Below are 12,207 nucleotides of genomic sequence, written 5' to 3'. Positions count from 1 at the left end.
TGGTGAGATTCTAGACGAGCTTTGGGGGGGCTCATTACCTCTCTACTAGGGATCTCACCAAGGGCGACTGGCAGGTACCTTTGGACCCAGATGCCAGGTTGAAATCTGCCTTCTTCACCCCCTTGGGGCTTGAGTTCCTGGTCCTGCCTTTCGACCACAAGGGGGCATCGGCCACATCCCAGCCCTGGGTGGATCAGCTACAGAGGGGGATGGAGAACTTGGTCCTGGCATCCATTGATGACATCTGGGTCTTTAGCCAGACCTGGGAGGAACACGTGTCCCAGGTGAAGAGGGTGCTGGGCTGCATCAAGGAGGCAGGACTGACAGTAAAAGCTGGAAAGTGTAAGGAGGAGAGCAGCTGCCCAAGCCCAGAGCTGGCCAAGGTCAAGATGGGGGCTCTTAACCAAGAGAGCCCGAATCACAGCCCTCCAGACTGGAGTGCTGGGAGAAGACCCAATCCCAGTTTGAACCCCAGGGGTATTGGGGTGGCCTGGGCCCCCCCTGCAAGGTGGCCTCCTAGCCTGGGAAAGAGACAAAGGCCAGAGGAGGGGCTGGAGAAATGGAGTTTGGAGCTGGCTGGGGAAATGGAGGGGGTTCCAGACGGGGCTCTTGCCTCCTTGGCCTCAAGATGGACCTGACTTTGGGCTCCTGTTTCCTGTACCTACAAGCTCTGTTTTGGACCCTGTTCCTGTCGTCTAATAAACCTTCTGTTTTACTGGCTGGCTGAGAGTCCCATCTGACTGCGGAGTTGGGGGGCAGGACCCTCTGGCTCCCCCAAGACCCCGCCTGGGCAGACTCGTTGTGGGAAGCGCATGGAGGGGCAGAGGATGCTGAATGCTCCAAGGTCAGACCAAGGAAGGTGGAAGCTGGGGAAGCTTCTTGCCCTGGAGACAGTCTGCTCCGAGAGAGGCGGCTCCCCCAGAGTCCTGCCTGGCTTTGTAGGGAGTAATTCCAGAGCATGGTCCGGGGACTCCGTGACAGTACATAAACCAGACAGTTTCTGGCAGCTAAGTCAAATAAAACTTTATTTAATAACACAGACACGATTCATAAAGTTTCTTGCAGTTAAGGATAAAGTGCAAAGGGACCTGAGCTTAAGGTCCTAGCTATGGCTGGAAGGGGTGGGGGGCAGACACAATCTTGCCGGAGGTCAGGAGGGCCTTTGGCATGTAAAAGTTTCTACAAACTGGAGAAGAAGCTTCCTTCTTCCATGGAGAGAGGGACGTAAAACTAGGAAGTCCTGCCTCTACAACATTCACCACAGGACATTTTGGCGCGACCGCATTGTGCATTCGGCACTACCAAGACAGGATGTCCCGCCTCTGTACAACAGGAAGTCCTACCGCTACACATTCAAAATGCCAGGAGCTCCCTCCCGAACAATGTGCAAAACAGGATGTCCCACCCCCTACCCACTGGTCAAACCAGAAAGTCCCACCCTTACACAATCCAAATCCCTGGTGGTCCCTCCCAGCTCTACACAAGAGGCAAGACAGGAAGTCCCATCCTTACACACTGCACATGACAGGAAGGCCAGCCTCCAACAGGTTCCAGACCTCCAGGAATTGCTTCCTTGAGAATGCACCAAATCATGAAGTGTGTTCAAGTGTGGTCTCCAACCCCAGGAAGTCCCTCCCCCGGACAGTGAGCAAAAAGAGGAAGTCCCACCTCAACAAAACAGGTGAGACTCGATATCCTGCCCCATCATGTACCACAAGCCAGGAAATCCCTCCCCATATAACGGACAAAATAGGAAGCCTGTTGGGGGGCATGACTTCTAAGTCCAGAAAGTACTTGTCCCACATGGGACAAGACAGGAAGTCCCACCCCTGGCCCTCTAAGTCAAGGCAGTGGCAGGGTCTGGAGCATCTTGGGTCCCCTCACATTGGGCTGTAGAGACAGGAGGACTCCAGGGAGAGGAGGCAGACGGATGCCATCTCCACCTCGGGCATGTCCAGCAGCTTCCGGGCGAAGGCTTGCTCCATCTGTAGGGGGCAGGGAGAGCGTCAGGGCATGGCTGCCCCCCACCACCCCACAATGCACCTCAGCTCCCCCTGCACCCTCCCACAATAGACCACTGCTCCCACACATCATCCCACAATGCACCACTGCCACCCCATACCCTCACCATCCCATAATTCACCACCCCCATTCCACAATGGACTTTGCCCCCTCACTGCCACCCCACAATGCACCACTGCCCCCCGGCTGCCCACCTGGATGATGATGAGCTTGTCCGCGGGGCCGTCCTGCTGCCCTAGCTCCTCGCCCAGGCATAGGGTGACATGGGGCTCTGGCTGGGCGCCCAGGCCCTGCCGGTACAGCTGCAGCGCTGTGGGGAGAACGCCAGGGGGGCAGAGTTAGCGGGGGCCTGGCTCTGGGCGAGGCAGGGGGGGACTCAGAGGCACCACAGAGGAGATTTGGGGACACTGAGGGCTATTGGGGGTCACAGCAAGGGAAGGGGGGCACTCTGGGGGTTCGGGGAGCACAAGGGTGCGATTCAGAGGTCACAGCAGGGGGATGTGGGGGTCGCTGTGGGGCTGCAGTGTGCGGATTAGAGGTCGCTATAAGGGGATGGGGAATTGGGGATCCCAGTGGGGGAGATTCAGGGGTCAGACCAGAGGTGGATCAGGATGCAGGGAGTCACAGCAGGGGGGCTTGGGAGTCACTATGAAGGGATGTGGGGTCAGAGTGGGCCATGGGGGTCACAGCAGGAGGGCTTGGGGGTCATTAGGGGGGGATGGAGGGTCAGAGTGGGCCATGGGGGTCACAGCAGGAGGGCTTGGGGGTCATTATGGGGGGATGGAGGGTCAGAGTGGGCCATGGGGGTCACAGCAGGGGGGCTTGGGGGTCATTATGGGGGGATGGAGGGTCAGAGTGGGCCATGGGGGTCACAGCAGGAGGGCTTGGGGGTCATTATGGGGGGATGGAGGGTCAGAGTGGGCCATGGGGGTCACAGCAGGGGGTCTTGGGGGTCATTATGGGGGGATGTGGGGTCAGAGTGGGCCATGGGGGTCACAGCAGGAGGGCTTGGGGGTCATTATGGGGGGATGGAGGGTCAGAGTGGGCCATGGGGGTCACAGCAGGGGGGCTTGGGGGTCATTATGGGGGGATGTGGGGTCAGAGTGGGCCATGGGGGTCACAGCAGGGGGGCTTGGGGGTCACTATGGGGGGATGGAGGGTCAGAGTGGGCCATGGGGGTCCCAGCAGGGGGGCTTGGGGGTCACTATGGGGGGATGTGGGGTCAGAGTGGGCCATGGGGGTCACAGCAGGGGGGCTTGGGGGTCACTATGGGGGGATGTGGGGTCAGAGTGGGCCATGGGGGTCACAGCAGGGGGGCTTGGGGGTCACTATGGGGGGATGGAGGGTCAGAGTGGGCCATGGGGGTCACAGCAGGGGGGCTTGGGGGTCACTATGGGGGGATGTGGGGTCAGAGTGGGCCATGGGGGTCACAGCAGGGGGGCTTGGGGGTCACTATGGGGGGATGTGGGGTCAGAGTGGGCCATGGGGGTCACAGCAGGGGGGGCTTGGGGGTCACTATGGGGGGATGGAGGGTCAGAGTGGGCCATGGGGGTCACAGCAGGGGGGCTTGGGGGTCACTATGGGGGGATGTGGGGTCAGAGTGGGCCATGGGGGTCACAGCAGGGGGGCTGGGGGGTCACTGTGGGGGGATGGGGGGTCAGAGTGGGCCATGGGGGTCACAGCAGGGGGGCTTGGGGGTCACTATGGCGGGATGGGGGGTCAGAGTGGGCCATGGGGGTCACAGCAGGGGGGCTTGGGGGTCACTATGGGGGGATGGGGGGTCAGAGTGGGCCATGGGGGTCACAGCAGGGGGGCTTGGGGGTCACTATGGGGGGATGTGGGGTCAGAGTGGGCCATGGGGGTCCCAGCAGGGGGGCTTGGGGGTCACTATGGGGGGATGTGGGGTCAGAGTGGGCCATGGGGGTCCCAGCAGGGGGGCTTGGGGGTCACTATGGGGGGATGTGGGGTCAGAGTGGGCCATGGGGGTCCCAGCAGGGGGGCTTGGGGGTCACTATGGGGGGATGTGGGGTCAGAGTGGGCCATGGGGGTCCCAGCAGGGGGGCTTGGGGGTCACTATGGGGGGATGTGGGGTCAGAGTGGGCCATGGGGGTCCCAGCAGGGGGGCTTGGGGGTCACTATGGGGGGATGTGGGGTCAGAGTGGGCCATGGGGGTCCCAGCAGGGGGGCTTGGGGGTCACTATGGGGGGATGTGGGGTCAGAGTGGGCCATGGGGGTCCCAGCAGGGGGGCTTGGGGGTCACTATGGGGGGATGTGGGGTCAGAGTGGGCCATGGGGGTCCCAGCAGGGGGGCTTGGGGGTCACTATGGGGGGATGTGGGGTCAGAGTGGGCCATGGGGGTCACAGCAGGAGGGCGTGGGGGTCATTATGGGGGGATGGAGGGTCAGAGTGGGCCATGGGGGTCCCAGCAGGGGGCTTGGGGGTCACTATGGGGGGATGTGGGGTCAGAGTGGGCCATGGGGGTCACAGCAGGGGGGCTTGGGGGTCACTATGGGGGGATGGGGGGTCAGAGTGGGCCATGGGGGTCCCAGCAGGGGGGCTTGGGGGTCACTATGGGGGGAGGGGGGGTCAGAGTGGGCCATGGGGGTCCCAGCAGGGGGGCTTGGGGGTCACTATGGGGGGATGGGGGGTCAGAGTGGGCCATGGGGGTCCCAGCAGGGGGGCTTGGGGGTCACTATGGGGGGATGGGGGGTCAGAGTGGGCCATGGGGGTCCCAGCAGGGGGGCTTGGGGGTCACTATGGGGGGATGTGGGGTCAGAGTGGGCCATGGGGGTCCCAGCAGGGGGGCTTGGGGGTCACTATGGGGGGATGGGGGGTCAGAGTGGGCCATGGGGGTCCCAGCAGGGGGGCTTGGGGGTCACTATGGGGGGATGGGGGGTCAGAGTGGGCCATGGGGGTCCCAGCAGGAGGGCGTGGGGGTCACTATGGGGGGATGGAGGGTCAGAGTGGGCCATGGGGGTCCCAGCAGGGGGGCTTGGGGGTCACTATGGGGGGATGGGGGGTCAGAGTGGGCCATGGGGGTCCCAGCAGGGGGGCTTGGGGGTCACTATGGGGGGATGGGGGGTCAGAGTGGGCCATGGGGGTCCCAGCAGGGGGGCTTGGGGGTCACTATGGGGGGATGGGGGGGTCAGAGTGGGCCATGGGGGTCCCAGCAGGGGGGCTTGGGGGTCACTATGGGGGGCTGGGGGGTCAGAGTGGGCCATGGGGGTCCCAGCAGGGGGGCTTGGGGGTCACTATGGGGGGATGGGGGGTCAGAGTGGGCCATGGGGGTCCCAGCAGGGGGGCTTGGGGGTCACTATGGGGGGATGTGGGGTCAGAGTGGTACATGGGGGTCACAGCAGGGGGGCTTGGGGGTCACTATGGGGGGATGTGGGGTCAGAGTGGGCCATGGGGGTCACAGCAGGGGGGCTTGGGGGTCACTATGGGGGGATGTGGGGTCAGAGTGGGCCATGGGGGTCCCAGCAGGGGGGCTTGGGGGTCACTATGGGGGGATGTGGGGTCAGAGTGGGCCATGGGGGTCCCAGCAGGGGGGCTTGGGGGTCACTATGGGGGGATGTGGGGTCAGAGTGGGCCATGGGGGTCACAGCAGGGGGGCTTGGGGGTCACTATGGGGGGATGGGGGGTCAGAGTGGGCCATGGGGGTCTTTCCCTTGTTATGTTGTATGTGAGTCTTACCCTTGAGCTGATGTGAGTTTCACTGTTTTGCATGAATACGGTGTGTGCCTCAGTTTCCCTGTGTGCTGCACCAATACCTCGGTGGGGGGAATTTGGCTGAGGCCTCTGGGGCAGGTGAGGCTGCTCCAGCTGCCTGCCCGTATGCTGTGACCGGTGCCCTTCGGAGCCTGAGACCCAGGAGCGGGATGCAACCAGGTGACGACCAGGTGCAACTCTTGGCCCGGGCAGGGAGACAAAGGGAAGGAGGAGGAGCAACGGGGGTGTCTGGGTCAGGTGGCTGGAAGCTGGGCAGCCTGCTTGGGGGGGCTGGAGGGGGGAGTCCAGGCCACCTGGCCCAGGACTCCCCAAGATGGACTTGGCTGAAAGTCACTGATTTCTGTGCTAACGAGATCTGTTGTATGTGTGGTTCCTGTCAACTAATAAACCGTCTGTTTTACGCTGGCTGAGAGTCCCGGCTGACAGCGGAGTTGCGGGGCAGGACCCCCCGGCTTCCCCAGGACCCCGCCTGAGCGGACTTGCTGTGGGAAGCGCCCGGAGGGGCAGGGGAGGCTGAATGCCCCGAGGTCAGACCCACGAAGGTGGAAGCCGGGTGAGCCTCTTGCCCTGGAGACAGGCTGCTCCCAGAGAGGAGGCTCCCCCAGAGTCCTGCCTGGCTTCGTAGAGAGCAGTTCCAGAGCATCGCCCCAGTGACCTTGACAACTGGTGGCAGCAGTGGGATAAACTGCACCCCGTGGACAGAGCATCCGGTAAGTGACGGGAGCAGTAACACAGAAGGTTTATTAGTCGACAGGAGCACGCATAGAACAGACCTCATTAGCACAGAAATCAGTGACTTTCAGCCAAGCCCATCTTGGGGAGTCCTGGGCCAGGCGGCCTGGACTCCCCCTCTTCCAGCCCCCCCAAGCAGACTGCCCAGCTTCCAGCGACCCGACTCAGACACCCCCGTTGCTCCTCCTCCTTCCCTTTGTCTCGGGATCTGAGCGGGGATATGGGGGTCGGGGGGGGGGGAAATTCGGGGTCCAAGTGGGGGGATGGGGGTTCAAGTGGGGAAATTTGGGGTCCGAGCAGGGAAATGGGGGTCAGGGGTCTGAGAGGGTATATGGGGCTCAGGGGTCCAAGCGGGGTATGGGGGTCAAGGGTCCGAGCGGGAAAATTCGGGGTCTGAGCAGGGATATGGGGATTGGGGTGTCTGAGTTGGGCATACTGGGGGTCCAAGCTGGGAAATTCGGGGTCCAAGCGGGGATATGGGGGTTGGGAGATCCGAGCGGGCGATACTGGGGGTCCCAGCGGGGCTATGGAGTTCAGGGCTCCGAGCAGGGGATACAGGGGGTTCGGGGCCAGCCCACTCACCTTGGCGGAACGCTGCCCCACTGAAGACCTGCTTGACGTCATCTCTCTCCAGTTTGCTGGGGGCAGCGGGGGGCGCCCCGGAGCCCCTCCAGTACACCCGGCCCCGGCAGCGGCGCCCGATGAAGAGCCCCTGGGGGGAACTGGCCACCATCACCCCCTTGGCCAGTGCCCCCAGCAGCTCCTGCGTGGCCTGGCGCTTGGGGGGGTCCCGCACCCCCTCGGCGGGGGGCAGCAGCACCCGCTGCATAAAGCTGGGGGCATGGGGCGTGGGCGCTGGTGTGGGGGTCACCAGGAAATCGCCCTGGGGCAGCCGCTGCTGCCACACCAGCTCCCCGCTGTACCACAGGGACAGCAGCACCGAGTAGTCTGGGGGAGAGAGAGAGAGAGATCGGGGTTATGGGGGGCGTGGGGCAGAGGAAGGGGGTTATGGGATGAGTGACACAAGGGGCATGGGAGGTGTGGGGCAGAGGAGGGAATTATGAGGTGGATGGGGCAGAGGGCATGCGGGTTTGGGGCAGAAGAAGGGGGTTATGGGAGATATAGGGCAGAGAGACTATGGGGGCTGTGGGGTGGTGGAAGGAGGATGGGGAGGTGTGGGGTGGGGAAAAGGGGTTGTGGGAGAGGTATGGGGTATGAGGTGGGGGACGGGGTTCTGGGGTGGCAGGGTGGGGGGCTGTGGGGCAGGGAGGAGGTGGGGAGGAGGGGTTGTGGAGGAGGTATGGGGTATGAGGTGGGGGACGGGGTTCTGGGGTGGCAGGGTGGGGCGCTGTGGGGCAGGGAGGAGGTGGGGAGGAGGGGTTGTGGGGGCGGTATGGGGTATGAGGTGGGGGACGGGGTTCTGGGGTGGCAGGGTGGGGGGCTGTGGGGCAGGGAGGAGGTGGGGAGGAGGGGTTGTGGAGGAGGTATGGGGTATGAGGTGGGGGACGGGGTTCTGGGGTGGCAGGGTGGGGCGCTGTGGGGCAGGGAGGAGGTGGGGAGGAGGGGTTGTGGGGGCGGTATGGGGTATGAGGTGGGGGACGGGGTTCTGGGGTGGCAGGGTGGGGGGCTGTGGGGCAGGGAGGAGGTGGGGAGGAGGGGTTGTGGAGGAGGTATGGGGTATGAGGTGGGGGATGTGGTTATGGGATGGCAGGGTGGGGCGCTGTGGGATATGTGGGGCAGGGAGAAGGTGGGGAGGATGGGTTGTGGGGGAGATATGAGGTGGGGGGCAGGGTTATGGGGTGGCAGGGTGAGGGGCTGTGAGGTGTGTGGGGCAGGGAGGAGGTGGGGAGGAGGGGTTGTGGGGGCGGTATGGGGTGTGAGATGGGGGACGGGGTTCTGGGGTGGCAGGGTGGGGGGCTGTGGGGTGTGTGGGGCGGGGGGGGCTGGTCTTACCATCCATGGGGGGCAGGATGGCCCCCGAGTCCAGTGTGACGTTAATTACGATCTCGTTCAGATCTGGGGCTGTGGGAGAAACAGGGCCTGAGTCCCGGACAGATGCCCCCCCCCCGAACCCCGGCTCCCCGCTCACCCCCCGTCCCTCCCCCAACACCCGCACTGACCCCCCACCCTGAACCCCGACTCCCCGCTCACCCCCCGTCCCTCCCCCAACACCCCCACTGACCCCCCACCCTGAACCCCGACTCCCCGCTCACCCCCCGTCCCTCCCCCAACACCCGCACTGACCCCCCCACCCTGAACCCCGACTCCCCGCTCACCCCCCATCCCTCCCCCAACACCCCCACTGACCCCCCGCCCTGAACCCCGGCTCCCCGCTCACCCCCCGTCCCTCCCCCAACACCCCCACTGACCCCCCGCCCTGAACCCCGGCTCCCCGCTCACCCCCCGTCCCTCCCCCAACACCCCCATTGACCCCCCTGCCCTGAACCCCAACTCCCCGCTCACCCCCCGTCCCTCCCCCAACACCCCCATTGACCCCCCTGCCCTGAACCCCGACTCCCCGCTCACCCCCCGTCCCTCCCCCAACACCCCCATTGACCCCCCTGCCCTGAACCCCGGCTCCCCGCTCCCTCCCCCAACACCCCCACTGATCCCCCCTGTCCTGCTGTCCTGACCGCAACACGCCAGACTGTCCACTCTGACCCCCAACCCTCCACTGACCCTCCGCCCTGCCCCCAAGTGCCCACTGACCCCCCGCTCTGCCCCCAACCCCGGACTGACCCCCGCAGCTCTTACATGGGACCCCGGCGTCAGGGCTGCGCTCACTGGTGTCGATGCCGGAATCATCTGAACTGTGCGAGGCACCGGCCACGGGCTCTGACCCCGACATCACCTCCTGGGGGGGCAGAGAATGAGATGGGGGGCCAGCCTCCTGGAGACACATCCCGCTCCCCCCCAGCCCCCTGAGATACCTCCCGGCCCCCCCAACCCCCACACTCACCATGCTGACTATATCCAGGCTGAGGGGGGCCTGGGCAGCCCCCCTGGTGCTCCCCACCTCGTCCCCCTCCGAGGAGGATTCGGGGTGCTCCTTCTTCACCTGCCGGGGGACCCTCCGGGCTGGCAGCTTAGCTGGGGAGGGACGAGAGGGGGCCTTAAACCGGGGAAACAGGGATGCCGGGGTCCCTGGAGAGCCGTGACGGGGAGGAGGGCTGTCCAGACACTGGCGTGCCCAGGAGGGCTGTGACACCGTGTGGGGGCCGCCCGGACGCCGGGGTCCCATGGCAAGGAATGGGGGTGCCTGGGATGTGACACCGTGTGGGGGCCGCCTGGATGCCGGGGTCCCGTGCCAGGGGCTGGGGTGCCCGGGAAGGCTGTGACACCATGTGGGAGCTGCCCGGACGCCGGGGTCCCGTGCCAGGGGCTGGGGTGCCCGGGAAGGCTGTGACACCATGTGGGAGCTGCCCGGACGCCGGGGTTCCGTGCCAGGGGCTGGGGTGCCCGGGAGGGCTGTGACACGGTGGGAGGGCTGTGACACGGTGTGCGGGCTGCCTGGACGCCGGGGTCCCGTGCCAGGGACTGGGGTGCCCGGGAGGGCTGTGACACCGTGGGGGGTTGCCCGGACGCCAGGGTCCCGTGCCAGGGGCTGGGGTGCCCGGGAAGGCTGTGACACCCTGTGGGGGCTGCCCGGACGCCAGGGTCCCGTGCCCGGGGTGCCCGGGAGGGCTGTGACACCGGGGGGGGTCGCCCGGATGCCGGGGTCCCTGCTCACCGGGGCGCTGCTCGGCGGGCGGCACCAGGCGGTACACCTTATAGGGCTCGGCGACGTCCAGCTGGGAGCGCGCGGGCACCTCCTCGAACTCGGGGCTCTTGTTGAGGGCACAGCGCAGGCGGGTCTTCCAGCCCGCCGGGTCCAGCCGCTCGCCCGGCCGGTACTTGCCCTTGTACGCCGCCCAGGCCTGGGGAGGAGCGGGGGGGTTAGCGTGGGCCTGGCCCCCTGGCGTGTGTCACTCCCCCGGGCCCTTAGCATGTCCCATGCCCCGTGTCCCCATCCTGTGTCTTTAGCACGATCCCGTCTGTGGCCTTAGCGGGCACATACGGTCTCCTTAGTCGATGGCTGGCATGTGCTGAGTATGTTCTTTGCATGTGGTTAGCATGTGCTTCAGGTGGCCGTGCTGTGTTTTCGCAAAACCTTAGCTGGTATTTGCTATGTCTTTAGCATGTGCATTGCGTGTCGCTATTGTATCCTTAGCATGTTGCTAGTGTATCCTGGGGGGGGTCATGTTGCTAGGATAGCTTTAGCGTGTGCTTGGCATGTGGCTAGTGGCTGCTCAGCGTGTCCGTAGCGTGTCCGTGGTGTGTACCTTGAAGAAGGCCGCGTCCTCGTCGTGGCGGAAGTCCTGCTTGCCGGCGTGTTTCCAGGGGATGCGGAACATGGTCTTGGCGGGGGGGTCGTCCCAGACCAGCCCCGGGAACCGCCCGCTCTCCACCTGCTCCACAGTCCACTGGCGCAGCTTCCGCGTGGAGCGGGCCCGGCCCGACGCCATCCTGGGGGGCGGGGAAGGGGGTGAGTAACCCCCATACCCGCCACGGAGCCTCCCCACCAGCAGGGCAGGGCCGGGTCACCGGATGGGCCCCCCATCCCAGGCAGTGGTGCCCCCCATGGGTCAGGGACCCCAACACCCCCAGAGATCAGTCCCCTGCCTGAGTCACTCCCCCAGGGTCAATTCCTCCAACATCCCCCATCAGCCCCCCAACTTTAAGCCCTACTGGGGGCTTGTTCCCCCCGAGGGCTTCCCCTCCCCTGATGCACCCCTCCACTTTCATCTCCCATGGGCAACCCCAAAACTCCCAAGACCTTCCCCCAATTTTCAGGGGACCCCAATTTCCGCTCACTCCAACCCCCGTCACCACCAAAGCTCCTACCCCAGAGTGTACGCCCCCTCGTACCCCACACGACACAGCCCAGGGCACCTGAGCAATTGAACCCCCTTTGCTCCCAGGGCCCCCCAGGGTCACCCAATTCAGTTTTCAATTCACCCCAATTTAGCCTGATTATCTCCCAGTTCACCCCCGTTCTCCCCCCGATTCTCCCCCTGATTCACCCCCATTCTCCCCCAATTCCCACCCCATTTCACTCCGATTCACCCCCATTCTCCCCCCATTCCCACCCCAATTCACCCCCCGATTCACCCCCATTCTCACCCCATTTCACTCCGATTCACCCCCATTCTCCACCCATTCCCACCCCAATTCACCCCCATTCTCACCCCAATTCACCCCCATTCTCCCCCAATTCCCACCGATTCACCCCCCGATTCACCCCATTCTGCCTCAATTCACCCCCGATTCCCACCCTGATTCCCATCCCAATTCACCCCCACGCTCTCGCAGGCGAGTCTCCGGGTCTGACCTGCCCCGCACCCCCGGACCGAGCTCACCTCCCCAGCCCTGCGCGTCGCCGTCTGTCCCGGGGCCGCTCGGTCCGTCCACCCGCCCCCGCCCCCGCCCCTCCGCGTTTCTCCGCCGCTTCGCTCCTTTTCCCAGAAATCACGTGGCCCCGAAGGCTCAGCAGCCGCCAGGGGTCGCCCGGGCACACAGAGCGGGGAGGGGGGGGGGCGGCAGCGCTGGGCTGGGGGGGCTGCGGGTCGGGAGTGAGGGGCACCGGCGGGGGGAGGGGGGGCAGGCCTGGGGTATCGGGGCGGCGGGTCGGGAGTGAGGGGCACCAGCAGTGCTGGGCTGTGGGGTCTGCGGGTCGGGAGTGAG

The 12,207-nt window shown here is 65.3% G+C and overlaps 1 protein-coding gene across 5 annotated transcripts; it reads right to left on the bottom strand.

The window, feature by feature from the left end:
- Positions 1-1,008: 1,008 nt before the first annotated feature.
- IRF9 (interferon regulatory factor 9) lies at positions 1,009-11,986 on the bottom strand. 5 transcript variants are annotated; one of them, XM_037916060.2, is made up of 9 exons: positions 11,883-11,985; positions 10,806-10,989; positions 10,214-10,400; positions 9,443-9,573; positions 9,238-9,337; positions 8,437-8,505; positions 7,066-7,431; positions 2,217-2,332; positions 1,009-1,985 (listed from the first exon to the last, which is right to left on the bottom strand). In XM_037916060.2, exons 2-9 carry the CDS (start codon positions 10,986-10,988, stop codon positions 1,881-1,883), a joined length of 1,257 nt encoding a protein of 418 aa, XP_037771988.1. In that variant the 5' UTR covers position 10,989; positions 11,883-11,985; the 3' UTR covers positions 1,009-1,880. The 5 variants fall into 5 exon arrangements, with proteins under 5 accessions (XP_037771988.1, XP_037771990.1, XP_037771989.1 ...); XM_037916062.2 differs by having other exon boundaries at positions 11,855-11,908; XM_037916061.2 differs by having other exon boundaries at positions 11,820-11,893.
- Between the last annotated feature and the right edge of the window lie 221 nt (positions 11,987-12,207).

This window comes from Chelonia mydas, chromosome 13 (genome assembly GCF_015237465.2).
Source record: "Chelonia mydas isolate rCheMyd1 chromosome 13, rCheMyd1.pri.v2, whole genome shotgun sequence".
NCBI classification, from domain to species: Eukaryota; Metazoa; Chordata; order Testudines; family Cheloniidae; genus Chelonia; species Chelonia mydas.
The sequence above is the reverse complement of the archived record's forward strand: the minus strand, read 5'-3'. Positions and strand labels throughout refer to the sequence as shown.